Here is a 27677-nt window from a genome sequence, read left to right as displayed (position 1 = left end):
ACACTGCATACTTCACTCTACCTAAAATAACTAAGTTCATATGATATCTCGTCCGACAGGAGCGCCATTCTGGTCAAAATTTGAATTATAATTTACCGTCTACAACCGGACAGTTTTTAAGGTAAGCCCCCATATGAGATGGTCCTCCTTACCTCTACTCTCCATAATAGCGATCTTTAATTGGTTACCAACTGATTCGAGATGGATTCTAAATTGATCCACGAACAAAGCTAGTTATACAGTTTACAATTGCATATTTCAGCATATGGGGGGTTATTTGAATATTACTGTTGTCATTTTTGAATGTAAAAAGATATTACTGCGAAAACAAATAATTCTAATAGGTTAAAACGCTACAAGTTTCATAAACTACAAAAAAATTCTTCTATCTTCAATACATGTTGTAATTACGTCAACTGTACTTTTATTTTAAAAAAATCTTATACAGTAACCGATACAGTTCACCAACATCACTAATATTCCTTAACATATTAAAGGTAAGTTTTCTAGCACAAAACATTTTCTTTGACAACTGTCAAAATGAACACAAACTCCAATACTTCTATTGTTCTTTGACACTGTTGACAGTTATAGCATCTCTTTTGGTATTGAATATCGGGCCTAAGATGTCAAGAGAAAATGAGAATAACAGAAACAAACTAACAGATTTTATAAGTGGGTTGTAGTTTGTTAAATATAGGAATTATGTTTTAAAGATAATATATTAATTGTAAGTTTATGTAACATAATTGGTTAAAATATTACAAACTGGTTTACATATAAAAGTTATGTACAAATAATTGTAAATTGAAAGAAATGTAGCAATTCAAAGCATGGCACAATTATCTGGAAAATAAAACACGGCCGTATCAAAATACGAAGTTAGCTACGCGAAAATGGAAAATTTGCAATCAGACTGGATTGATGAAAATGCCGACTCAAAATATGTTGATCCGGAGTTATCATGTGTTCACGACGTTATTGCAGACGATCCAAAACCAAATTACCTATTCGCAAATGAAAATTTTATCAATAGTCCTACTTTTTCTACAGACTCTAATGAAAATTTAGGTGACGAATCAAATTCAAAAACTGAGCATCCATTATTAAAAACGTCAATTATAAATGCATCTTTAGCAAAAAAAAGATTACAAGCCTACTCTAAACAAGTAAGAAAATCGCCTGTCAAAGAAGAAAAAGTTGATAATAAATTTCAGAAAGAAGTTGCAAAAAAAACGAAAAAAGGTAAGAACATATTTTGAACTGATATTAATTAAGAACAAGCAATTTAGCTGAATGGTAAATGTAGTTAGTCAGACATATTTTCTATTTACTTTCCTAACTTCCAGTGAGCTACTAGTATTCAACTCATTGGTTTTTAACATGTTTAAAGTATTAACTATACACATTAACTAACTGTTAGAACATTGAACTTTTCATAGTAATTTTAATATTAAAAAAATGTTCCTATGATTATACAATATTTTTAGTTGTAAAAGGGGTACAAAAGATAACGGTAGTCTTCTTGTAATTACTTGTCTTGTAATAATTTTTGTATAGATCTGTATCCAGGTGCCAAGGCAAAAGCTGTAATCCAAGAAATAGAAGAAATAAAAAGGAAAGATCAGGAATTTGAGAATCTAAAAAAGAAAGAATTTGAAGATCTCTGCAGGCGTCTAGCAGTCACAGATGCAATCAGGTGTCAACTTTCAGATTCGCCAGGTATGTGTAATTACTGTCCATAAAATAAAATATACTGGTGGTTTTAAATTGTCATGCTAATAAAATATCTTGTAACAAACAGCAAATGAATGATAAGATTAGGCATTATATTTAATGCAATTTTTTGTTTGAATGAATTTGAAATGAATTTTTTTTCACTTAATATGAACTTGAGGAAAAAGGAGCTTACAAGCATAAGTTTATATTTGGACAATAACTCTCAGGCAGTGCAATTGTTAGTGTTTTGGGTAATGGTAGTAAATAGTGTGCTCAGTATGAATATCACCAACAGTTGCAGACATTATAAGGCAGTTTGAAGAATCTTTTACCAGGGGTGATCTAAATCTATATTTGTAATAACCATAACTGAAAATTCAGTTATGGAGTATGGATGTTTTCAAATTTAAAATAAGATGCATGCACTGTGCAGATGATATCTGTATATACTTCATCCAGTATATATACGCTGATTATCTTATGATATTGAAAAATACAATGCAAACTGTAGTTAAATGGACTGAAGACACTGGTATGATCTTCACAACTGAAAAATAGTCAATTATATATTTTTCTCTACTCTATCGAACAAAAATAGTAAATCAAAACATATTCACGCATAGTGCACATGATCAGAGTTAAAAACGTCAAAGCCGAGCATGTACAGGACTGCATTTAAGAAAAAATTTGCGGCTTCATACAGCAGATTAATAACATAAATGAACGTTTTGACTGAATTAGTAAATATGGAAAAAAATACAATACTTTTATTTGAAAGGCCTTAGCCCAATCAATAAAAAAGTTGAACTAGTGCTAGACTAAAAGTGCGTGAGCTAGTAGATATAGTAGGAATTTCAAAAAGTGCGGTACATCGCATATTAACTGAAAATTTGGAAATGAGAAAACTGTGCACAAGATAGGCGCAGCATTTACTCACAATAGAATGAAAACAGATATTTCCATCGAATGTTTCACAGAAATAAAGCCGAATTTTTGCGTCGTTTCATAATTATGGATGAACATGGGTCCATCACTACACACCCGAAAAAAAAGGACAATCAAAACATTGGACTGAACTGGCTGCAAAGTAGTCAAAGACCTTTCCATCTGCAAGCAAGGTCATGGCGTCTATATTTTGGGATGCGCGCGAGTTAATTTTCATTGAATGTTTTGAAAAAGGAAAAACTATCAATGGCGAGTATTATGCGAACTTGTTGCAACGTTTGAGCGAAGAAATCAAACAAAAATGGCCGGATTTGGCTAAGAAGAAAGTGTTGTTCCATCCAGACAATGCACCAGCTCACACATCTGTTATTATGATGGCCAAAATTAATGAATTAAAGTTTGAATTGCTACCTCATGCACCCTATTCGTCAGATTTACCCCCCTCTGATTATTTCCTGGGAGATTTGAAAAAATGGATGGTTGAATCAATCAAACTTCACGGTTAGTGTGAATATACTTAATTCTAACTGTTTATCAGTAAAGAAATTATACCTCCTTAGGAAGTATTAAGGAATAGGATCTCTTTTTGAGTTTTTCCTATAGCCATATAGTACATTCCATAAAAATGTGTGATGTGAAAAAATTCTTCCTTTATAAAAATATATCTAATTCTCGATAATTATTGGCTGTGTTATCCATGAAAAGTTAGTTTAAAAACTAATTGCAAATAGAATAACAACATGAACGACATTGATTTAGCAATCTTCCTAGGCTTGTTTCTGAGATTGATGGTTTGGAAGATGTATGACCATTTATAATTGTTAATTAATTCATTGCATCCACATAGCAAGCAAGAAAATAATTAATTAAACTTGGTTTCAATATTCCGACTACTGTACTCGACAAATGCCAAACTATTAAAAGCCTCGTATCCGCTTACAAACCAAAATACCAAAATTCTATTGTACACAATTTTGGTATTTGGTATTTATTTTGGTTAGAGTCACATCAATATAAAATGAAATTAAGTAATTTGATACGTTAATGGAACTTCAAGGGACACTTGGAATCGCTTAATTATTCCCATTAGGAGTGGTCAGTGTATAATAAATCTTAACAAATACTTTAAAAGTCAGGTAGGCAAACCTTAATTAAGGGACACTTTGTAACTAGGTGATTAACAGATCCTAATGCTTCCCAACACAAGAGGTTGTTTCTCTCTCTGGGTTACATTCTTACAATGTTGCCTTATTTTAAATAGGAAATTATTGTTAGAACAGTTTATTTTCACCAATATTTAAAAATTTTTACTCTTACGTCTTTTCCTTGTTTTGTCCTAACTATTAAGACCATCAAATGGCCATCTACCGATGTCCTTCAGCCTGTAATACAATGTTTAATATAATAGATTTGGTATTAATAAAAATTTGTATAAGAATAAAAAGCTTTATTGTATTTTAACTTCAACATCACTTTAGTTTTCTTGTATTTATAACTTCCCAAACTGTCTTCTGAGATATTTTTGTTTTAATTGCTGAATTGTGTAGTTGGTGTGATTGATACCTTGTTATTGTGATGAATCTTATGGTTGCTGTTTCTGCTATCTCAACAGGTGTTCATGTTGACGAGTATTATATAGCCACATTAGAGTATCTGTTTACAAAAACCTTTTTATGTATATGATGCAGTTTTATTGCTTATGCCCCTGTTTTTGTATGTTATTCATTGAAAGTGCTATTTTTATGTTTTTATTAAAGTTAAATTTGTTGTTTATAGTCATACTAAGCTACTTTACAGTTATAGTTATTCCAATATCAATTGCAGATTATAAAAATCCTTGCGACAATTTTGTTTGATATATCTACCATAGGCGTAGATACCTCATTTTATAAATTTATTATTTTTATAAAAACTTTTAAAAATAGGTTTATCTTATGTGAGAAAGTATTCCTTAAAAGGCAAATGAACGGCAATAATACGCCGTTATTTAGACAGATACACTTAATTGTAGTCCTACTTGGAACTTAGAAAACAAACAGTTTACCTTCAGTCTCTGAAGACTTGGTTATCGAAACGCGCGTCAGACAGTGTAATTGTGAGTGTTGGTGTAAACAGTGTATTCAGTATAAATTTCGCCAACAGTTCCAGAAATTGCAAATTGTAAAAGTTAAAAATGTGTTTAACAGATGTTTTAAAATGAAAAACTTTACTTCCAAAATTATCTTAAAGTCAATATTATAAAAGTATAATATCTTATAAGAAAAGGATTTTGCATTCAATATTCCCACGAAAAGGATAGTAAAATATGTTGCTTCACATTTATTTAAGAATGATCGTTTCTTTTTTTCTTTTTTCTTATATTTAGCTATGGAGGAACCTGCTCCTAACTGTCTTTATAAATTTCTTTAACTTTTTACTTCTTAAACATTTTTATGATTTTGATATTTAATCAATTTAACAAAAAAAACAGATAAAAGACGTTTCGCCCTATTTTCGTTTTTATTTATTTATTTTCATAAGGACTGAAATAGGTAGTGTTTTTGAAACTAATTTTTTATCAAGAAATTTTCTACATATTGTGCTGCTGTCTTTATAGTCCAGGAGCTGTCAATCAAAAAAGTCCCCTCATACCCTGCATGTAATTTTTTCATGAAAATTGATAGATCAAAACTATAGGAATTAAAACAAACAAACCAGCTTAAAATCTATTAACTTCGAACTCATTTTTGATAAATAGAATTATAGTCAATGAATATAATCTAGAATAAATGTTTCTATTATAGTTTTGAACTATCAATTTTCATGAAAAAATTACATGCACGATATAAGGGGACATTTTAGATTGATTGACAGCTCAGAAAATCAAACAAAGTGCAAAGTTTATGCATTATATCATTATTAGGAGTTTTTTGAGGATGTACCTGTTGACCCATAATAGATGAAAATTTGATATTTTTCACACTGTCGATGGGTTATGTTTGTGAAATTGTGTGAGAAAAGTGTACAACTATATCTACTCTGTATTTCAATAAATATTTTTCCTAATTTCTTATTAAGTTTTTCCTTTTGTATTTTTTTTATTTTGAGCTTTGTTTAACGATTTAATATTATTGTTGACGATACCATCTATTAGTTTCGTTGGACTGTTCTGGAATTTTAGTTACTATCCCCATGATCTTCAGCACAACAGCTAGAACATTTTAGAGGTGGATGTGTTATATTTTGGATCATGATGACGATAATTTATTTAATTAGTTCATTATATCTGTATATTAATTTTTGGTACCAGCTGTGGAATTGGAGCAGGTGAAGTGAAGCTTTTGTGCAACTACAGTTTCTGGTATGAGATTTTTGGTGATACTAGACTTCCTGCAAAATTTCAAATTCACTACCAATAAATATTTGGAGAGTTGAAGTCGTTTAGGTTTTTCATTTATTTTAATAGAAATCCGATTTTTTTCAGTATTATAGCGTTTGAGTGAGCGAGAGGCCTTAGAGATGAAATTAAAAGTCAGGATATTAGAGAAGAACTAGAAATTCGAGATGTTCTGAGATAGATTAGAGAACGTAAACGAGGTTGGAGAGATTATAAATGAATGCCATAAAAAAGATGATTAAAATGAGCAAAAGACCGGAAACCAAACGTATGGAGACCACTAGGCAGACTACCAAGAAGATTTTATGAGATCTGGAACTCAGCAACTTGAGTAGGGGTCACGGGGAGGATAAACATTCGGGATTAAATAGGATAGGGATACTATTAAAGAAAAAGAACACATCGTTTGAGTTGGGGTTTCCTTATTACTAGATATCAGTAAATTTTGTTCTTGTAAGACTCTGGGGCTTCGATTCAGTAATTTCTTCCATTTTTTACATATTTAAATCCATGGTCATTATTTGTTTTAAGCTGTATTGACTATTTTGTTGGTCTTTATGTGAGAAGATTTCTTTTTGTTGGATTGTTGTTACTGTTTATGTATTAGAAATGGAGCTTGTTCCATTTATTATATTCATTTTTCTTATAATAACGCCATAATATTTGAGTGTTTTTTTTTTGTTATGTATTTCTATTTTCTCTTCATAATTTCTTTTGATCCTAACTTTGTACGACATGAGTCTTTTTTAACTCATAGTAGATTTCTTCTGATTATTATGTTTGGTATGTTGAATTATCATAAATTGACTATAACAACACTATTTGTTTCCTTAGACTATACACTCTGTTCGACTATAGTAAATCTCACTATCAAATTTATTCTAAACAACAATAAAATTTGTGATGTTGAAATTTTACTAGACTAGCAAATATTTAACTACATTTTTGTCTATGAGATAAATGGATGAAATTCCTACAGTGACATAATTTTTTTTTTAGATCGAAACAAACAATTTAAACGGAGAGGAATAAAACAGAGAAATTACAGACGTACAGATTCTTTCAGTCGTAAATCTCCTACTCCGGAGGATGTTAAAAATAAAGATAGATATTCACCTGTGCATAAACATCCAAAGGATTGGACGGAATTTAAAAAACAAAACTTATCAATTCCAAAAGATGGTAGCAGAGGTAGACCCTTTGCTCGAAAAGGTTTTTCTGTGAATTTATTAGAAAAATTATATAATTTGGATGTACCCTCACCTCCAATTGTTCCATGTAGAATTGAAATGGAAAATGGAATAAAGGAGGTACCACTTCATTCTATTAAGTAAGTAGTTTTATTCCTATGAAAATAATGTTCAAAAAGGCAACATAATTACTAATGTGTATAAATTTTATATCAAAAAGGCAGATGTTTTATGACAGTTTGTTGTTTGAGGACCCCATCTTACTCATTACAACTGCATTAGTTCCTCTGGAAGTCATATTGTCCTTTCAAATTGAAAAAAATTATTGCACATTATTGAAAAAATGAATTATTCACAAGGATTCGCGTTGAAAAGAAATGGTATAAATTATAAAAAGATGTACTGTCTTCTAAAAAGGAACACAAAACAAACTGCTTCTCCACAAACATATATTGAAGCCTGGCTGGACATATGGCATACATTTTTGAGGCTATGTCAGTAAAAGTAATATTTAAGTGATACAACGTTTCCAAAATAAAATATTAGGAACATTGTTAATGCATCTTAATACTGCCGTAACAGTGATCTCCATAAGGACTTGTTAACCAGACTATAGTTTAATTCGCCAGTAGCCATGAACAAAGGATACAACAACTTGGGAATGTTTAGATTATCCAACTCCTAGACAATGCCAATTTAGTGAGAAAGCTTAATAGGCTCAAACCATTTGAGTTAGTAAATGGTAGTGTTGATAAAATTACTAGAAACTAGGATATACTAATGAGTAGGACTTTAGGATTTAAGAATTTCCATGTTAGTTAAGTAAGTTCATAGAAGATGAACTTACATCTAGTTAATTGAAAACAGTATAAAATAGATCCATAAGTACGACGATTATTCGGAGACATACAGTGCCATCGATGGTACGAGGCAGAACTAACCTATCAATATAGAATATCTATTGTATTCTATGTTATTCATTTCCACCCAATTCCCTGAATTCACAATAAAAAACATCTTGAACATTTACAAAGTAAAATTTACCATACATGTTCAACTAAACCAAGGAAAACTAGTAGACATGATTACAATATCACTTTTAAAATGAAAACTGACAAAATATTACAATGATGTAATACAATGATTTTGTGATTTGACAAAAAATATTACTGTTAATACAAGTGAGCCAAAAAACATAAAAGTTTGTTAATGAATATAAATATGAAGGTATTTTAAAAGGTTTAATGTTATGTGTCCATAACATAAGTCAAAAATGAGCAATATTGATACCAGAGATACATAAAATACAACAGCAAAGTTGGAATTTTTGGAACCGTTGGGGATATTCATACTGAACAAACTGTTTACACTACCACCACACCAACACCCACAATGTCACTGTTTACCTTTAGCCTCTGAAGATGATAACTTGGTTATCGAAACGCGTGTTGTAATTGTGAGGTTGGTGTAGTCGTAGTATAAACAGTGTGTTCAGTAATTTAGTTTATAGAAAGAGCAAAATTTTCATCCTGTATAGTCATCGTTTTACTGTATCTTGTCTGAATTTTTCTTAGCTGTAATTATTGAATTCTTTCGATACATTATTTAAACTTTCTTCTATACAGTCAAATGTCCCAATTTCACACATCTTCTTCAATGTCTTTAATTGCTCTTTGTTATTTTTCAAACTGTTTTTCAATTTTTATGTTTTCACTGTTGTATTCCGATGAACTTTTTGTTTGTCAAAACTACCAATTTCCTCTGTAACAATGGATTCTGAAAATTCACTTGAAAACTCCAATAGCTCTTCTATAGCTAAAATGCTAGATGTTGAGGCACGAACACTCTCTGTGTCTACTATACCTGTATTTACAGCATATGAATGTTCTTAGTTTACTATACGGTCATTAACTTTGGCTTAACTGTGATCTTCATAAATGGAAGTAGACAATGAGGTAAGAATAGATGGGATAGCTTTATACTTTAAAATTTTTCTATTGAAATTTCTAAAATCACTTTCCAGAAAATTATTTTCACACAAGCGATAATTTGATGTTTGGCGTTGAATTTTATAAAATATTTCCCATTTAGAACACACATCAGGAAAGCGTTTGGAATATTTAAAGAAATTATGTTTTAACTGACAATTGACAGTAATGACACATTTTTATTACAAATATCCAGAAGGGAAGTTGATCTATGAAGCAATAGACGTATATACTCAAAAATGTATCTATGTAAAAATTAATTCTTGAAAAAATTGTTTTTACAACTTTTTTAGATATATTTTTAATCTAATAATTTTATTTTCATTTTAGGGTAACAAATAGTCGACCACATATTATATACAGTGTTAATACTGAAAAAATTAAAGACAGTTTCCCCACACGGCATCAGTTGTATGGTTTTATTACAAAAGAGCGTCAACAGTGTATTAGAGACGTCATCAATAAACGTGTTAAGTAAGCACCTAATTTATATGTAAAATATAGTTGAACACAAATCTTGAAGTTAATTTACAGTGTAGAACAGCTATATAGAATAAATTTATTATTTCAATTATCAATGTAATTATCATAAGGAAAGAAAAGATTCCATCAAAAAATCTTATGTTTGTAGTAAATTACTTAACAGATGGTAGAGAACTTCTATGTGAGAACAATTAGACTTTCACAAATTACAAGGCTGGTTGGGTCAATGGTAACAAGCTGTGGAAGTCAAGGGTATTAATTGTGTATATGTTTTGTTTCCAACCAGATAGTATATCAGGACATCCAAATCACAACAGTTAAAGAGATGAAATGAGAAGAAATTGGATGTATCCCGAGACATTAGAAAGACATACAATCAGCTAAGCAAGAAATTATAGAAAAGTAAACAATTATGACCAGCAAATCTGGAATTACAATAAGAAAATTTTAATTCCTGGGGTTGTTTCCTCTATTTCCAGCTAGATGGTACATAAGGACATTCAAGTCACAATAATTCCTAAGTCATTACCAGGAACAAGTTAGAAGATTCATAATTTGAAATGCACTGCAATCATCGAATATGGGTCAGAAATTACAAAAAACTCAATAAAGGTGACCAGTGAACGTTAAATGAGGTGGAGAAATTCCAACAGAAAAATATTGGGTCTCTTGAACCATTTTATAAACAGAAATTCAGTCTGTGCAGCATAAAGCACTTGATTTGCTGGATCTTTCAATTCCTAGGGTTGTTTCTTCTGTTTTCGGCCAACAGCACATTCAATCATCAATAATTCACAAGACAATAACAGAATGATAATTCAAAATGCACTGCAATCCTCAAAAATGGATGAGAAATAACAAAAAACTGAATAAAGGTGGCCAACAAACATTAAATCAGGTGGAGAAATTCCAACAATTGGGACTCACAAACTCTTTTTTTTTTAATATTAACAGCAATCAGAAATACATTTTCTATGAGCTATTCTATTGGCTATGGACCTATAGGTTGGTCTTGGCAATGTCCCAAAGAGACTTCTCCAGTGAGAAGGTCTCTTGCACTTTATTTGAGATCAATTGGCCAGCTTCGTTTCGGTCTTCTGTTGTTTGTTTCTTGGGTTAGTGGCTGTAGCAGTAAATTAGGATGGCTGTCCAGCTTTAGGTAATGGTTATGGTTTCTTTCTTGTATTGTTGGAATATAGAGGTCTTGATGGATCAATTTGTTTGTGATGTAACATGGTGTATTGACTAGTGATCGAAGCATTTTAGATTGTCCTCGTTGTACAAGAGCAATACTAGATTTGCTGGCACATTCCCATAATTCTATTTTGTAGGTCGTGAAAGGTTTTATTTTGTAGTGAGACTGGCGATCTTCTTCCGAGTAGCTAATATAGTTCTCGGAACTTCAGATTGATTCACGAACTCTAAACAGAAATTTAGTCTGTAGCATAAAGCACCTGATTTGTTGGATATTTCAATTTCTAGGGTTGTTTCTTCTGTTTCTAGCCAGCAGTACATTTAACTCTCAATAATTCACAAGACAATAACAGAATCATAATTTGAAGTGCACTGCAATCATCAAATATTTATGAGAAATGACAAAAAAATGAATAAAGGTGGCTAGCGAATGTTAAATTAGGTGGAGAAATTCCAACAGAACAATATTGGGACTCTTGAACCATTTTTTAAACAGAAATTTAGTTTGTGTAGCATAAAGCACCTGATTTGCTTGAACTTTCAATTCTTAGGCTTGTTTCTTCTGTTTCTAGCCAACAGGTCATTTAACTCTCAATAATTCACAAAATAATAATAGATCCATAATTTGAAATACACTACAATCCTCGAATATTGGTGAGAATGACAAAAAATTGAATAAAGGTGGCTAGCGAATGTTAAATTAGGTGGAGTATTTCCAACAGAACAATATTGGGACTCACGAACTCTAAGCAAAAAATTAGTCTGTAGTATCAAGCACTTGATTTGCTGGATCTTTCAATTCCTAGGGTTGTTTCTTCTGTTTACAAAAAGTTGTAATGAAATATGCCATCTTCATTTATGACATCCTCCTATAACTCCAGGAAATATCAGTAACAATATCGCATTAAACTAAAAGATATCAGCCTCCAAATATACCTCAAATGAACAAGTTAGATAAATGAAATAACAGTTTCAAACTACTTAATATGAGAACAACAATTGAAGCAGTCAGAGCTAGATTTACATATGGGCTGCAGAATTCAGTGGGCGGCCTATTTTAGTAAACAGTGAAAAAAATAACAAATATTCCAGCAATTAGCATATTCATTATTAAAAATTCAAATTTTGTCACTGCATAGCCCTTTTTTTAAAATATGTGCAAATTTCAAATAATAATTTTAAGATGACCCAAATCCAGAATCAATCATGATTGAAATCAGAGTCAAGTTATTGGATTGTAATTCCTCATCCTCTTGAATTTGATTATTCTTAATCCAACATAAACTTTCCGTCTTTCTTTTTTTATTAATTTGATTTTAGTTTTATTATTACAACCTTTGTGGGGCCGCCTTGCTGCCGTCGACCCGCCGCTGTACCAATGTAAACCTACACGGTTGTCGTGGGGGAGGGCAAACTGTGGATAACCCAGGGCCGGCAACTCCGCCTCTGGAAGCATCTATTATACAGAGATAATAAACTGTATGGAATGTTATTTTAAATAAAAAACTGAGCAGCTCGGAGTACGAGTAGCATAAAATTTACTAGTAAATTTAAAAACTTCACTTTCTCCAAAAAAATTTGCTTTTCCAATTGGACTTGTTTCGTCCTTTAAAGAATAACTTCACTTTCTTGGTATATAAAAAATAAACATTCAAAATCGTTTATTTTCATTTGAACTTACAAAAAAAATGACAACAGACATTTTGAATCATAAACACTTGTGGCTGTATTTTTTGACAATAAAAACTTAGGCCGCCAATATATTCTCTTTCCATTACATAACCACGAGTACTTTTCTAAAAGTCAAGAAAATATATTCCAAAGGGGTAAAGATGCGGTTACCACAAAAAACTCTATTCTTTGACAAAAACGAATGACCACGAACTAAAAAATATTTTTGGGTTATATTATATCAGCCATTCATGTAAGAAGTTGGTTGATTGGTTTCCAAATACGGCTGCAGTTTTTAGATCAACTGGCAAAAAAGTAAGTGGTATACTCTGCATAAAATCGAAAACAGGTGTTACAGATTCAATTTTTTGTAAAATTTCATGACTCGTCTTTTTATATACTAGTGACTTGTTAGAGCTAATTGTTTTGCAGTATTGTTTTACGGTAGAGAATTATTTTCACAGACAACTCTTTGCGCATGATCACAGATCCACTTGAAGCCTACAAAACTATGGTCACAAACATGTTTCTGAACATATTTATAATTTACAATAGGCGTAAGATAAGCTCGAACATATGTTTTTTTTGTTCAACTGATATTCAAGATATGTCAGCGGTTTACTGCCTCTTTTTTTGGGAAAAAAATTGATGTGCTCATTAATCACATTATTCGCTTTGGCGTCACCACACTGTCTGATGGCTACACATGTTGTGGTGTTTTACCAGCTAATAATAAAGAAGTCAAACAAAATACTCTGTTAAAAATAGTATAAAAATATTCCTTCACATACCCCTACTGGATTTTTTCTGTTTAATACATTGAACACAAAGTTTTTTTTGATGTTACTGTAATTGCTCATTTCGAGACCAGTGCCTTTGAATTACTTTGGCTTATAACCCCTTTAGAAAAGTGTCCTGTTCCTTTTTCTGATTTTAAACTTAGTAACAAGACAATATAAAATTTACCTCAGTCCGGGCCTGTTTGTTTTGCTTTTCACCGCCTCTTTAACATGTATTATTTTTACCAGATACTATACTGTACCAACTTTTCTCTAAGTAATCTAGCTTTAAGCATACATTATATTCATAAGCTTTGGTGTTTGTACCAGCTGCTACAACATCAAACATGCGACTGCGCGACATAAACTTATTGTATAAGTTTTAAGTACGGAATAAATACATTAACTTTTTCTAATATTTTTAAATTCATCTATAGTCATAGTCATCCTATATTTTCAAATTTAAATCCAAATCTGATGGATGCAATTGAAGTTGCAAGAACATAAAAATTCAACCTATTGATATCTATATTAAAATTTTAACAAAGAAGTTTGCTGCAAGTAATAAAATATCTATCCAATATGTCAATACCAGATTACTTTACTTTAACTTTTTCAAAATATAAAATAATATATCAAACAATAAATAATTTTCGATAAAACATGTAATTTTGCAGTTGTATAGATATAGACCACAGTCTATAACCTATTTGATAGAATTTTCAATACAATAAAGACAATGATAACAATATCTAGCTGATCGACATTGTACGTTTCTATGTTGTCAATAAACTTTTTTTTTATTTTGGACAGAGAATTAAAAATAAATGTATATTTTTCTTATAGAGTGATACCAGAAACCAAGAAACCTACGTCCCGACCTTGGTATAATAAACAATGGAGGAAATCTTTTACGGAATGTAAAGTATTAGAAAAATCCGTTGGGTTATCGTTTCTTCAAAACTATTCAGATGAAGAGGACGATATTGAAACTGAAGAAATCGTAATATGTAGCACTACTAAAAAAAATGTTGAAACTCCTGTACTGAGTAACTTAGAGTATGAACCTATTAGCACTTTTGCAAGAGGATTTTCTGATGAGTTTTTAATCAAAGAAGCCAAATATGAAAAACAAGGTTCGATTTCAAAGACATTTAGTGACTCTAAAAGTGATACATCAGTATTTACACCGGAAAGAAATAGATTAGAATCAGTTGCAGTAGTAAATGAATCTGTTTTAGAAGACGAAACTGGTATTCTGACACCAGATATATCTGCCCTTCCGTTACTACAAATTCAAAAAAGTATCCAAAAATCAGAAGAACGGAAAAACGAAAATGAACAAATGAACAAAGAAAATAAATTAGATCTAAAATATAAGAAGAAGAAAAAACGAAAACTTGAAAATGAACAATCCGAAGACGATACTCCTAAAAAGAAGAAGAAGAGAAAATCTAGAAGTAGAAGATCGAGTAGTTCAGAAGATAGCAATTCGTATAACGGAAATAAAAAAAAGAAAAAACAGAAAAAAACTAAAACTAGAGCAAATAGAAGTACAAAGAGAAAAGCGAAAACAGATACAACTGAAATTAAGTTGAAAAAGAAAGACAAACGAATAAATAAGAAGAGTAAACAACTTATTCGTACATTAAATCAATCTCCTATGGAAGATGTTGAGAAAAAGCCTAAAAAGAAAATAAAAAAACAGGAAGAAGCAAATAATAAAAAGTCCAACAAAAAGGAAGCTACTCCAGAAAAAACTCCAAAACAAAAAAGAGTTTTAGTAGAAGATTCTGATAGTGAATCAGAACACAGTAAAGGGGAAAAAATTAGTGAAGATCAAATACAAAAAACGGAACAAATCAAACAAAAGAGAATTAAGAAGGAGAATACGGTAGATGAAAAACATGAACCATTGATTGATATAGTGATAAAAAAAGAACCTGAAGATGAAACTTTCTTTAAATCAGCGACTAATAATGTCGCGAAAACACCTGATACTAACAACTATTGTAGAAACTGGGAAAAAGACGATCAACTTTGGGAAATCGAAGATGAAAATATACCAAAAGAAAAATACAAACTAAATTCTTCTTGTTGGGAAAGTGATGAAGAATTGTATGAAAAGAGATTGCCAGAAAGGAGACCCATTGAAAAATTCATAGAAACTAACGAAATTCGAGATCTGGAAATACCTCTTAACATAAAACCTTTTAAAAAGAGGGAAATTCAAGTAGTGAAACTAGATAACATATTTATAGAAGAGGCGAAACGAGAAGATCCAATTGAGGAAAAAAATGAAGTTAACGTTACTAAAGAGTTAGAAAAGAGGTGTAGGTGGGATAAGAAGGACATTGAACCCAAGACTGAACAAACAACATACACCATTTTAGAAAACGAATACGAAGAATTTATGAAAGCCGTAAATTCTAATACAAACACAAGCCCCACATTCGAAAACCGCAACACCATCGGTAGTGATCCAAATAATCATATTGATAATGTGACAAAAGAAGAATCGAAAATAATCATCGCACCTAATGATATTCCATTTATTCCAATGCCCGACGAATTGAAACTACAGCCGGTACCTTCTCCTCGTATTGTAAATACTCAAATATCTCAAATGAAGATTAATCTATCTCCTAAAATCGCCGCTTCTTCGACTTCAGACACAGATGGTAAAACTGATATTGTTACCACTCCGCATTTAACCGACCAAACAAAATCGTTCAGTTTTACAACGTTAATGTTACCGTCAAAAAAAGTATTAATAGATAATTCTAATTTAAAATTGGGCGATTCGGACGATGAGGAACCTTTAAAACCCATAGAAGTTAAAAAAGAACTAACCGAACCAAAACAAACTCAATCGGTAATCGAATCACCAAAAGAAAAGAGTATGAAAAACCAAAATACCATTAAAAATGATGAATTTGATGAGTCTAAAGTTAAGCTTTATAGTATCAGTCAAAGCGATCATAAATTGATTGATAAATCTCCTAGTAGAGACAGTTCACGTAGAAGAGGATCACAATCATTTAAATACAGAAGGGAAAGTCCACGAAGGAAAACGTATTCGCCGCCGAGAGAATATTCTCCAAGAAGAAGACGAAAATCTCCGGAGCGTTATAGAAGTAGATCGCCAAGTAAGTTGATCAAAAATATTTATTCCAATAAATTATTCCTGGAAAATATACAGTAAATAGTTTTAATTTATCAATTAATGCGAATTTAGGATGATAAAAATCAAAATATAAAACATTATACTTGAAATTTTCACGTTTTTCTAAATTTTCATCTGTCATTTTCTATTTCTGTTATGTGCTGCTTTTATTAGCTATTTTAGACCCTATAATTTCTCTAGAATAGTTCTAGAACATTTTAAAACAGTTAAAACCACTTAAGAATATCTTTTAGGAAATAGCGAAATTAGAGGAAAAAGAAGTATCACCTATCCTGTCTAGTTACTTCGTCCTCGAATGAATATACACCAGGGTCTACAATCACTTATTGAACTCAGCCATTTTGCTCTCAAACAGCTTTGCTTCCAGCACCTTTTCATTATGAATGGTTGGTGGTCCTGCTAATGACATTTTTAAGTGCTGTCATCTTGGGTTTTATTTTTACTTTGGGTATTCCATTTTGCTTGTAATTTAAATTTGTAGTAATTCAAACTCTAAAAAACCATAAATTGTGTCGGTCTAAGTTTGATTAGGTTAAAACATGAAAATCACATGAGTTCCTACTCGTCAACTGCCTCCCTGGAAGCATTAAGACGACCTCATTTATTGATATCAATACTAAATATTCTGTTTGCTTCTACCATTACACCAACACTCACAATTACACTCTCTGGCGTGCGTTTTCAGAGACCAAGTTTTACCTTGATTATGAGATTAGGGAATGTCTAAGAAATCGTGAAGCTTTGGACCAATATTGGAGTAGATTACAATTATTACGACCCGGATTGTGACGAATATCGATTCGATAACGAAATAATTTTTTTTGTAATTGTATTTTATTTAAGATGGCACAGACCTCAAACAAATAAATAGCATATTTAGGTATTTTAGAATTTTCAAAAGGATTTTCCTTTTTATAACAGGTGGACTGAAAACTTGGTAAGCCAGTATAGAATTTGATTTTATTATTCTTCGAGGGTGATAGAATGATTACAGTGGTCATACAATATGTCGATTTGTTTTAAGCCTCAAACTAGGGTACAGTTTCGGTGAAAACTGTTAATCGGCGAAAAATTTCTCTCCAGCGAGCATCCTCTTCAGGTCTGAAAACAGGATAAAGTCGTTGTCCAGTTTCAATAAAGTTTTTGCATAACCAAACATTCTTTCACGATATGTCCAACACGTTCCTATGTTATCTTAAGGGTATCAGCTCCACATTACAAAATTATTTTAGGGACTTTTTTTATGTTTTTGTTGGAGATAGTCTCTTTCGGGTGTCCACTGCGTGCATCATCCTCGGTGCTTATTTCATCTCATTTAAATTTTGTAAATCACTCCACAAGGTTGATTTCCCTCTCTTATTAAGCCAAGCTTTGCCTTTAATAGTATTTTTTTGCCCAAAATCAACGTCTATTATATATTGTATATGTATTCAAAATTCCTTTTTTCCATTTTTCCAGCCGACAAATTTATACACTTGTCTTTTTGAGGTTAGGGCCGAAAATGATATGGATTTAATACTAACAGCTTCATCTATGGTTCAACCTTCGGACTTTTTAACCCACTAATAAATTACTTTATAATTTTGAGCTCAGTTTAGTTTTTATTGCTTTATATACACTTTGTAAATTTCTCTTGTAGCAATTGAAAACAAAATGCTGTTAAGCCAAGTTCTCCTAATGAGTGCTACTCAGGGAACTTTGTCTAAGAAATTACTGAACCGATTTTGACAAAATTTGCTTTGTGTCGAAAAAGTTTACAAATTAACTTATGCTGTTTGATATGTATGGACATACAATATGACATACCTCCTTTTAAAGTCTATTACAAATTCCCAAACTAGCTAATACATATCTAGAAAGTTATAAATAGTAATGATAGGTATATCATCCTAAGTTGTAATAGTAATAATAATAAAAGTTATTTCTGCCTCTCATGTTCCCTGTTTTTCTTAATACCTTTACTGATTATATAGTCCATTGTAACCTTCCTTCCCCAGCTGCAGACTTTTCTTCAGGAAGTGGCATTCGGCCTCGCTTCAAATATTTAAATAACTGACACTTAGATTGAACGCCACCAGCTTTTAAACAAACGAAGTTAAAAGTAAATAAAAGAAGGTGAAAAACCTGGAAATTAAATATATATAGAAATTAAAATTTCTATATATTAAAGACTGGGACTTATCTACGGAAATCTGGGTGGCAGCCCTCAATTGAACCCCAAATTTTTGATTTTATCCTTAATTAGGCATTGTGGAATGTATTCTAAAACGTCCTCTATCTACATTCTAAAACGTCCTCTATCTAGACACGACGCTTTTATTCATTTTTTTAAATAGAGTGGGAGGTCGATAACAAATTAATTTCTTTTTAACTTATCTTTTTCATTTAAATTTTATTTTTAGCGAGTAGAAAATACCATCCAAGAAGACATTATTCCCCTCACAGGAGAAGAACGCCCTCTCCCCGAAGAAGGTCGCCTAGAAGAAGCGTCTCTCCGAGGAATCGAACCAATAAAAGAATTTTGAGCAGGACGGACAATAAAAAAGAAAAAGTAATAAATGAATTTAAAAACGTATTATCTTCTCCATTAGAAGGAACTAAAAGAAGTGTAGCAGATTCGACAATATCAGGTACAAATCTCACACATCTATTTTTTTTGTTTATTTTAATATTTAAGCTTTCACGACAATGCAGAAGTCAACTGACTAAATTTGTGTAATTATTTTTAACGATAGTGCTCCAGAAGAAGTATATTTGGAATAATATTTCAAATTGTTCTTATATGATTCTAGATCTTTCATTCATTCTTTTTATTTAGACTTTAATTTAAAAAAAATCTGAATTGGTAAATATTGAAGTAATTTTTTAAAACAAATTATAATTAATTTCAGATGATTCCTTACTTCCGCAGCCAAATTTAGAAGAATATGCACAGTCTCCGGTGTCATATTACATGGGACAGATGAAGTCAGATGATGGGAAAAGATTATCACTCGATGAAAGAATCAATATAGAACTTGGACTTAACAAGGATGATTTCAAACCTATCACCACAACATACGACAATTTTTGCCAAAACCGTTTCTCAGATAACTCTCAAATTGAGAATTATACTATGGATAAGAATAATTTCAATGAAAATATATCTACTAATTTCGTACAACTCGGTAATATGGTTGAAATTGTTCCTACAGACTTAAATCTCAAGACTGAAACGCATATGGAAGATATTCAATCAAAAAATAAACCTCGGATTTTGCAGGTAAACGAAAACAATATTCCTTAAATTTCGTGAAAAACATCCCATACCAATACAAATAATAGAGTATTAATATATGTTTGTCCTGTAGGTAGGCAACGTTCTTCAAATAGTTCCGACCGAATTGCCGCCAGCTCCTCCGCCATTACCGTCTACATTACCTATTGCAGTTCCGCCGCCAGATGAAATCGTTACGAATTCATTAGTAACACCCGAAAAGCAATCAGTTGAAATTAGTATGAAACAAAAGATCGAGGAACGAAAGGCCGAAAGAGAAAAGAGGAAACTCGAAAGAGAAACTAAACGAAAGGAGAAAGAAAATAGGAGAAGGGAGAAAGAAAAACGTAGACAAATTAAGATGAAGGAAAAAACGGAAAATATGATAAAAGTAAGAAAATTTTTTATATCTGTTCTTTTGTTTTAATTTCCTAATGCTGGAGGTAGCCTCAAAGAACTAAGGTATGCTGGTCACTTTACAAGACCTATCATCAATTTTAAAAATAGTACCTATATTTTATTAGTACTTTGACATCTAATTTTATAGTAGTAATTTGGATTATGTAAATCTAGATCTGATTATTTCATTCTAGTTTTCCTATAAATGATTCTTCCATAGAAACATGCAGCTTTCAATTCAATATATCGTGTTTCTCTTTCCCATGACAAGTTTTAGTACGCAAATGATCCTTATGGTAAATCCTAAAATTTAATCTGTGTTTGGACAGATGATGGATGGCAGATGACAACAAACACGTAATAGACGACATTATAACTGCTTGAAATGTTTCTTGACGTGTTTCTATTTGATTAAAATATGTAAAAAGGAATAAACAAAAGTGAGGGAAGCATTTTTGATACATAAATAAGATAAAATATTTATGTCTTCTCTTTATTGTTTGCCATTATTATGGAAAATAAAATGAGGTGTAATAATCATCCATATATGAGTTGAAGTAAAAGTGCGTGCAGACAATAATATTAACAAGATATGAGATAAATTGGACGGAACATTAATTTAAGATAATGTAACGAAAAGTCAAAAGAATAAGGATTAGAAATAAACGAAACTGAAACGAAATAAAATAAAAACTTAACATACAATATGATTTAGTCTTCTTCAAATTACTATCCTTTGCTAGAAATGCACTTTTTTAAACTTTGAATCCATGGAAGGCTTCTTTCGAAATGGCTTTCTTCTGCTGTCAAAACATTTCTCTTTTTAGGAAGAACCAGAAATCGCACAGTTCTGAGGAGTAACGTCAAAGTCACCTCAAAGGAGAATAACTAATTAGTTATGACTAAATATAAGAACTAAGGAATGACCAAATGACCACTAAGGTGCAAAAAGCAAGTAGAATTATACCTCATGGCAATGAAAACAACAACTAGTAACGTCTAATAAATAATAAAGAAGAGTTAGTATTAAAGCAAAAACAAACCAAGACCTAAGTGTAATTTTCCAACGGATTTTCAATTTCACAAAAACAACTCAAAAATCTTCTCTTCTGTACAAGATTTCTTACATTTCTTTATTATTATATTATTGAATTCTGCTTCCATTTTATACTAGCTTGCAATCTTATGTGAGACTCTTTCTTGTTTTTTTGTGCTTTAATGTACATCATCCGATAAAAAATTGAAATGAACAAATATATCTACGTACTTTATTATGTTACCACGACAGCAATGATATATCTTCATATACACATTATATATTGTACAAATTATTTAGCAACGTGTGCGGTATAAATTATTAATTTGTATTTTTTATTCCCTTTTCATTCACTATAGCTAAAACAAACTAACAAGTTACTCAATGTCATTGTCAGTAAAGTTGTATGAATGAATGTTTGGGTATCATATACACTGCGATTCGAAGGATCTATTGTGTCCCCCTTTTTTGCTGCGATACTGGGGAATCCAGTGCTTACAGTTGATCTGTTTATCCCACTCCTTTTAAAAAATCTAGAATGTGGAATGTAATTGCCAGAAATTTTCGTCCTCAGTTTCATACGTTCCCAGGTATAATGCTCTGGAGTTCCGTGCTCTGTGCAACAAAATATGCTTTTTCCATCATGTATAGTATAAACGAGGTGAAACTGATTGGTCTGAAGGATTTGGGTTGTACGGTGTCCTTTTTTCCAGCTTTTGGTATGAAGGTTACTTACTCATAGTTTTTCTATGTTTTGTCCTTTTGTTTTCTGAGGCCGGTTCACCACTTTCCAGAAAGTCAGTGTTCAGGAAGAGCTGTGCTCTGTCCTCCTCATTCTCCGTGAAACTGCTATCCGGTTTCTTCAGTGCCATGTGTAGCTCTGCCAGTCCCCGGAACACTTTGCTCTGTTAAGGAGGTGTCGTGTTTTGGTTCTTAACTTGGACAGATGCTCATTCCACCAGGGAACATCGCTACCTTTTTGCTTTTTTGTATGGGACAACTCGATTCGTATGCATCGAATATGGCCTTATTTACTTCTTTGAGATCTTACTCCAGATTCAGTTGGTGTCTAGCCTTTCTGGTTTAGATGCGCATTAAATTATAATGTAGATTGATTTTGTATGTATTTTCCAATTTTTCCTGCTGAATTCTGGCTCAGTGGAATCTGTCTAAAGAGTCTAAACATGATTATTCTATGATCAGAGATAAAATGCTCATTCGATACCCTCCAGTTTTTACCTGTTCTTTTACGTTCGATGTACTTATGTCTGAAACTTCTTTCCTTACTCTTGTTACAAATGTTGGTGTGTTCAGTACATTGTGTATGTAAAGGTTATTAGTTCAAATCTTTCTCTGGCAGTACTCCACTAGTCTTTGCAACTCTGGTAACAGTACAGGCTCGTTCCCATCTAAGTAGCTTGACACTATGACGATTTCTTGACGTTTCTTCTCGTATTCAAGGTAGGCTCGAGTTGGTAGGAGGTTTCTGGTTAAAAATTCTAAAAGACAAAGGTGATTTATGTCGTTTCTTACCAAGATACATGATCTCGGTATACTGTCACTACTTGTGTCATAGTTGAGTCCTTGTAGAACTAGGGCTCCTGGATTAGGACTAAGGTTTTCTTTAGTGAACGCCCGGCGATTACTGCAGATGCCCCTTTTGCGTGACGAGCGTTCACTTGGGCTATTTTGATGCCTGCTATCAAACGTTAGGTTCGTCCGGCTCACTAAGGGTGTGTTCCCAGTGTTTTTCTGCGGCAGTCTCGTTGCTTGCGCATTCTATTTCCGGTGGGGCAGTTAAGGTTAATTTTCTTTGGCCCAGGCTTTCGATGTGGATGTGATATGTGCTCTCTAAATCTTCCTTAGCGTCTTCCGCAATGAGGTCAGTCTCAGGGAACGCCTTCGGCAGAATAGCCACTTTCAAGAGCTTAGCAGCAGCCGCTTATGTGCCCTTAGAGTATCTTTGCCTGCTTCTTATATTTTCTTTTTATCCGGATTTTGGGTTCAGTATAGTTAATATCAAAATTGTTACAACAGACATAAAAAAATTGGATTAACGATCTGATGGGACAAAAAAAAGAACATAAACCCATTTTCAAGGAATATTTTATTTTGCCAAAGAATAAAAAATTATACTCTCTGGACGCAATAATCGAGAAAATTTATCAGCATAATAATCATATAGATATTAGGAAATTTTTGAATTTTACAAGTTTTCTTGTTCGTTACATAATATACTTTGATCTAACAATTGTTTCTTTTAGAAAGCTTTACAACTTGAAGTAGAAAATCAAGATGAGGAAGGGGATGTTAATATACCAGCACAATGGCCCCCCATACATATTTCTAATTCTTCTAAAGATCTTATTTGCAAAAGAAGTATACTTCTCAAATATGGACGGTGAGTTATTTGAATCTTTTTATTGTAAAAATCATTCATTATTAATAATTTGAACGAAAATATTAACAGACATTGTTTCTTATGCCAACAGACTTCATACATTGAATTGATCTTCAATACAAACTGTCTTCATACTGTTTGAATTCTCATATGCCAATGTATGAGATTTAATTGTTTTATCTCTTTCTGTATTCCCAAATCTCATTTTGTCTAATCTTATTTTTTGTTTCTCAATATTTTCTACTATCTGACACTGGTTGATTTTATTTTAAAATATACAGCATTTGTAACTTTTCCTCAGTTAATTCTTCTTGAGATCAACTATATCAGTAGGTGCTTTCACTCTTACTTTTTTGTACTGAACACAGTGTTTACACCAACACTCACAATTACGTCTGACGCGCATTTCGATAACCAAGTTGCGTCTTCAGAGGCTGAAGATAAATTGAAACCTAATATTTTGACTTACCTGTTTTTTATTACATTTTCACAACAATAAACCTCCTCCCGCAATTAATTCCAGCGGCAAAACCTCCTCGATGGTAAGTGGAAAGTGAATTAGCGGATTCACCTAGAAATGAAGACTGACCATCTTATGTTGAATACAATGAAAAGAATCAGCCGGGATGTATCTGCACGTAGCAGTGTTTTTCCTAAATACATCCCAGCTGGTTCTAGAGAGAATTTTAAATTGGTTTATAAATCCAACAATACATAAAAACAATTGTTATGTAATCCTAAGAATAAATACCAAATTTGGAAAAGAGTGGTATTCATGAAATTAGCTGTGGTATATGGTATATTGGACAGACTAAGAGATCCGTTATTATCCGATTTAAAGAGTTCATAGCTCATTTAAAATATGGCATAATCACGACAAAAATATTAATGTTAACAATGTAAAATTGTTAAAAAATGTTTCCAATAATAAATTGTCGGATACATTTGAAAGCATTGAAATTGCTAAATGTAAGAAGAGCTTAAATATGGACGAATGGCTAATTCTTTACATCCCACTCTATTGTTTAGTAGTCAAGAAATAAATGTGAAGATTCCTGTCAAGGAGGTTTTCCCGCTGGTATTAATTTTCGCGGTAAAAGTTTTATTAGTGGAAAAATTTAGTATAAAACAGGTAAGTTAAGTTATTAGGTTTTAGTTCATCTTCAGTCTCTGAAGATGATAACTTAGTTATCGAAACGCTCATCAGATAGTGTAATGGTGAGTGTTGGTGTAGTGGTGGTGTAAGCAGTGTGTTCAGTTCACTAACGGTTCCAGAAATTCCAAGTTACTTACTTTTTTGCAGGCTATATTGTTTATAACCCCCAGTTTTCTATTAATATAAACGACGGTCTATTTTTTTTAGTTGAGTACACAACATTCATATTTCAGAACCGACTCCTACTGAATGTCATAGACACTTTTCCTTCTCTCACCTCTCCACTTATTGTATGATGGTTTCAGTTCATTACGTAACAATTTTTTTGCCCACCTTCCTTATTTCTTCCAAAGTTGTTGATATTTTTGGCTCCAGCTTCTCTTATTTGGTTTATCAATTTATTTCGTGTTTACCTCTTTGTTTTTAAAGGTGTTTGCAGCCTTCATTATGATGTATATATGAATTTAACTATTTCTTGTTTATTTTTTCTATCAATCTTTCTTTTTTCTTACTTTTTACTATCTTATTTTATTTATCTTAAATTTTCCACTATTCTTCTCAGGGGTTTTATTTCCATTTTGTTTATTTATTTCTTATCTTCTCTGTAAATTGTCCAATTTTCTACTGCTTCTATTATAGTTGATACTGCTATCGTATTATTCATTTTCATTTCACATACATATCTATATTTTATCAGCCAGTATTTTAATATTTAGTGCTTATTATTTAACACTGAGAATTTTACTTGTTTTAACTCAGTTTTACAATTATCAAGCTCTCAGTTCCACCAAAATTCATCTCATTACATTGAATATTTAACTATGAATATTTTATCACGTGTAGGTTGTCAAAAAGTAGAAAGAAAGTGCAATTTGCTGATGGTATCAGACCTGGTGAAGGCACATCACCATCTGCTGGAGAAGATTTAACTTCCCCACCTCCTCCTTCTAAAGTGCTACCAAAGGAAAAGCGTTATACCAAAACGAAACTAGGAACTAAACATGTGAAGAAAAAAGTGAAGGTATGTCTCTTCAGTCTAAAGCATTATTTTGTTGCCATATTGAACAATTAATAAAAAAATTCTTGATCATTAATTGAGAATACATATAAATTCCTTCTCTATTATCAATTTAACTGTATCTGTAAAATTTTTAGGTTAAAATAATCAAATCTAACGAAGCACTTTTGGACGAATCAGAAGAGGATGACAATTTACCTCCACCATCACCGCCTCCAGGCTCACCTCCGCCACACATATTTCCCCCTCGAATCAAGCCACAAATTGTTACTAATCACGGATATGTTCCAAGTGTGGTTAATCAAAGCCAATCAGTGTATCGGCCACCTGTAAATATGCTAATGATGCAACCTCCTTTGCCCGATTCACCAATGCAAATTCATTCGTATCAGCAATATCAGGTACCACCTTTGGCACCTTCTACAACTTTGACACCAGGAGTGACAGGTAAATTCAATGTATAATAATAATTTATTTGTTATTATAACTACATGGTACGAGAATTGCTACTTAAATTTTGAGAAAGACCAATACTCTTTTGAATGCGTTTGAATCAATTATCGTGATTGAGGTACCTCGGAAACATGTGATTTTAACGCATCAACCACTTCTTCAGGTGTAGATAAACGTTGACTTGGCAATTCATTTTTAATTTGCGGGAATAAGAAGAAATTATTGGATGCCAAACAAGGACTGTACAGCGGATGACCCTTCAATTCGATGTTTTGACTATTCAAAAATGTATTTGTTTGAACTAATCTGTGAGAGCTCGCATTATCGTGGTAGAGAATGATTCGACTTGTGCGATTAGATTCCCTGATTCTTTCAAATACTTCTGGCAAACAAATGCTAGTATACAATTCAGAATTGACTGTTCTACGTTGTTCTAATGGAATTCGCAATTTTGCATTCACTCGGCTGCGCTCCGCGCACGAATCACTTCGAAGCAAAGTCGCTTGTTTTTTAGTATAACTAGATATGTAGATTCTGAATTGTATACTAGCATTTGTTTGCCAGAAGTGTTAGAAAATATTAGGGAAACCAATTGCACAAAATGAACCATTCTCCACCACGACAATGCGAGCTTTCATAGATTAGTTCAAACAAATACATTTTTGAATAGTCAAAACATCGAACTGATGTGTTAGGTTAGGTATCTGCCATACAGTCCTTGTTTTTCTACATCCGAAGAAGCGGTTGATGCGTTCTAATCTTATGTTTTAGAGGTACACTACCAAAAGTGTATTGATCTCGATGGAGAATGTTTTGAAAAACAATAAGCCATATCCAATTATAAATATTTGTCTATTTCAAAACTTAAGTAGACACCGAGTGGCTTACAGTAGCAGATATACATTATATCGCAATTCGTAAATAGTTGCAAAATTAATTAATATGACAAATAATCCTATTGCGAATTAGTGAAAAACAAAATATTAACTTCCTGTTCTTTGTTTCAGAATCTGCAGCTGTAACAGTGCATCGTAATCATTTCAATTATTCCTTGTAGAATAGTGTATAATTGTGTAAAATAATAATTGGTATTTTCTTTTTTTTTTTGTTTCATATTTGTAAATAAATTGAATGTGGATTTACACACTAATTCATCTGTAAGTAATAATTATCTTTGTATAAAAAAATCGATTATATAAAGTTTAATTAAACATCAAATGAGTGTAACGTTGCTGGTTATTTTTGTAAACTCCCATAGCAAGTTTCATAAAGTGGAACAATGAGTATAGATGAAGATAAAAACATCAACATATTTTTTAAAGGAGATAAATTAACTCAATAAGATTATAGTTATTATCAAAAAAGGGTATTGCAAATTTTCAATACCTGAACTTCAAAATTGATATAAAATCTCTGATGCTAATAA

General features: G+C 31.9%; 1 protein-coding gene across 1 annotated transcript; it reads left to right on the top strand.

The window, feature by feature from the left end:
* The first annotated feature begins 564 nt into the window (after positions 1-564).
* LOC130442089 (titin-like) lies at positions 565-27492 on the top strand. The gene is made up of 12 exons (XM_056776097.1): positions 565-1245; positions 1561-1722; positions 7040-7370; positions 9549-9692; positions 14192-16494; positions 18935-19162; positions 19424-19794; positions 19883-20179; positions 23488-23624; positions 25624-25801; positions 25936-26245; positions 27259-27492. Exons 1-12 carry the CDS (start codon positions 897-899, stop codon positions 27306-27308), a joined length of 4860 nt encoding a protein of 1619 aa, XP_056632075.1. The 5' UTR covers positions 565-896; the 3' UTR covers positions 27309-27492.
* The last annotated feature ends 185 nt before the right edge of the window (positions 27493-27677 follow it).

Source organism: Diorhabda sublineata, chromosome 3 (genome assembly GCF_026230105.1).
Source record: "Diorhabda sublineata isolate icDioSubl1.1 chromosome 3, icDioSubl1.1, whole genome shotgun sequence".
Classification (NCBI taxonomy): Eukaryota; Metazoa; Arthropoda; class Insecta; order Coleoptera; family Chrysomelidae; genus Diorhabda; species Diorhabda sublineata.
Note: the sequence above shows the minus strand (reverse complement) of the source record. Positions and strands in the feature narration are given on the sequence as shown.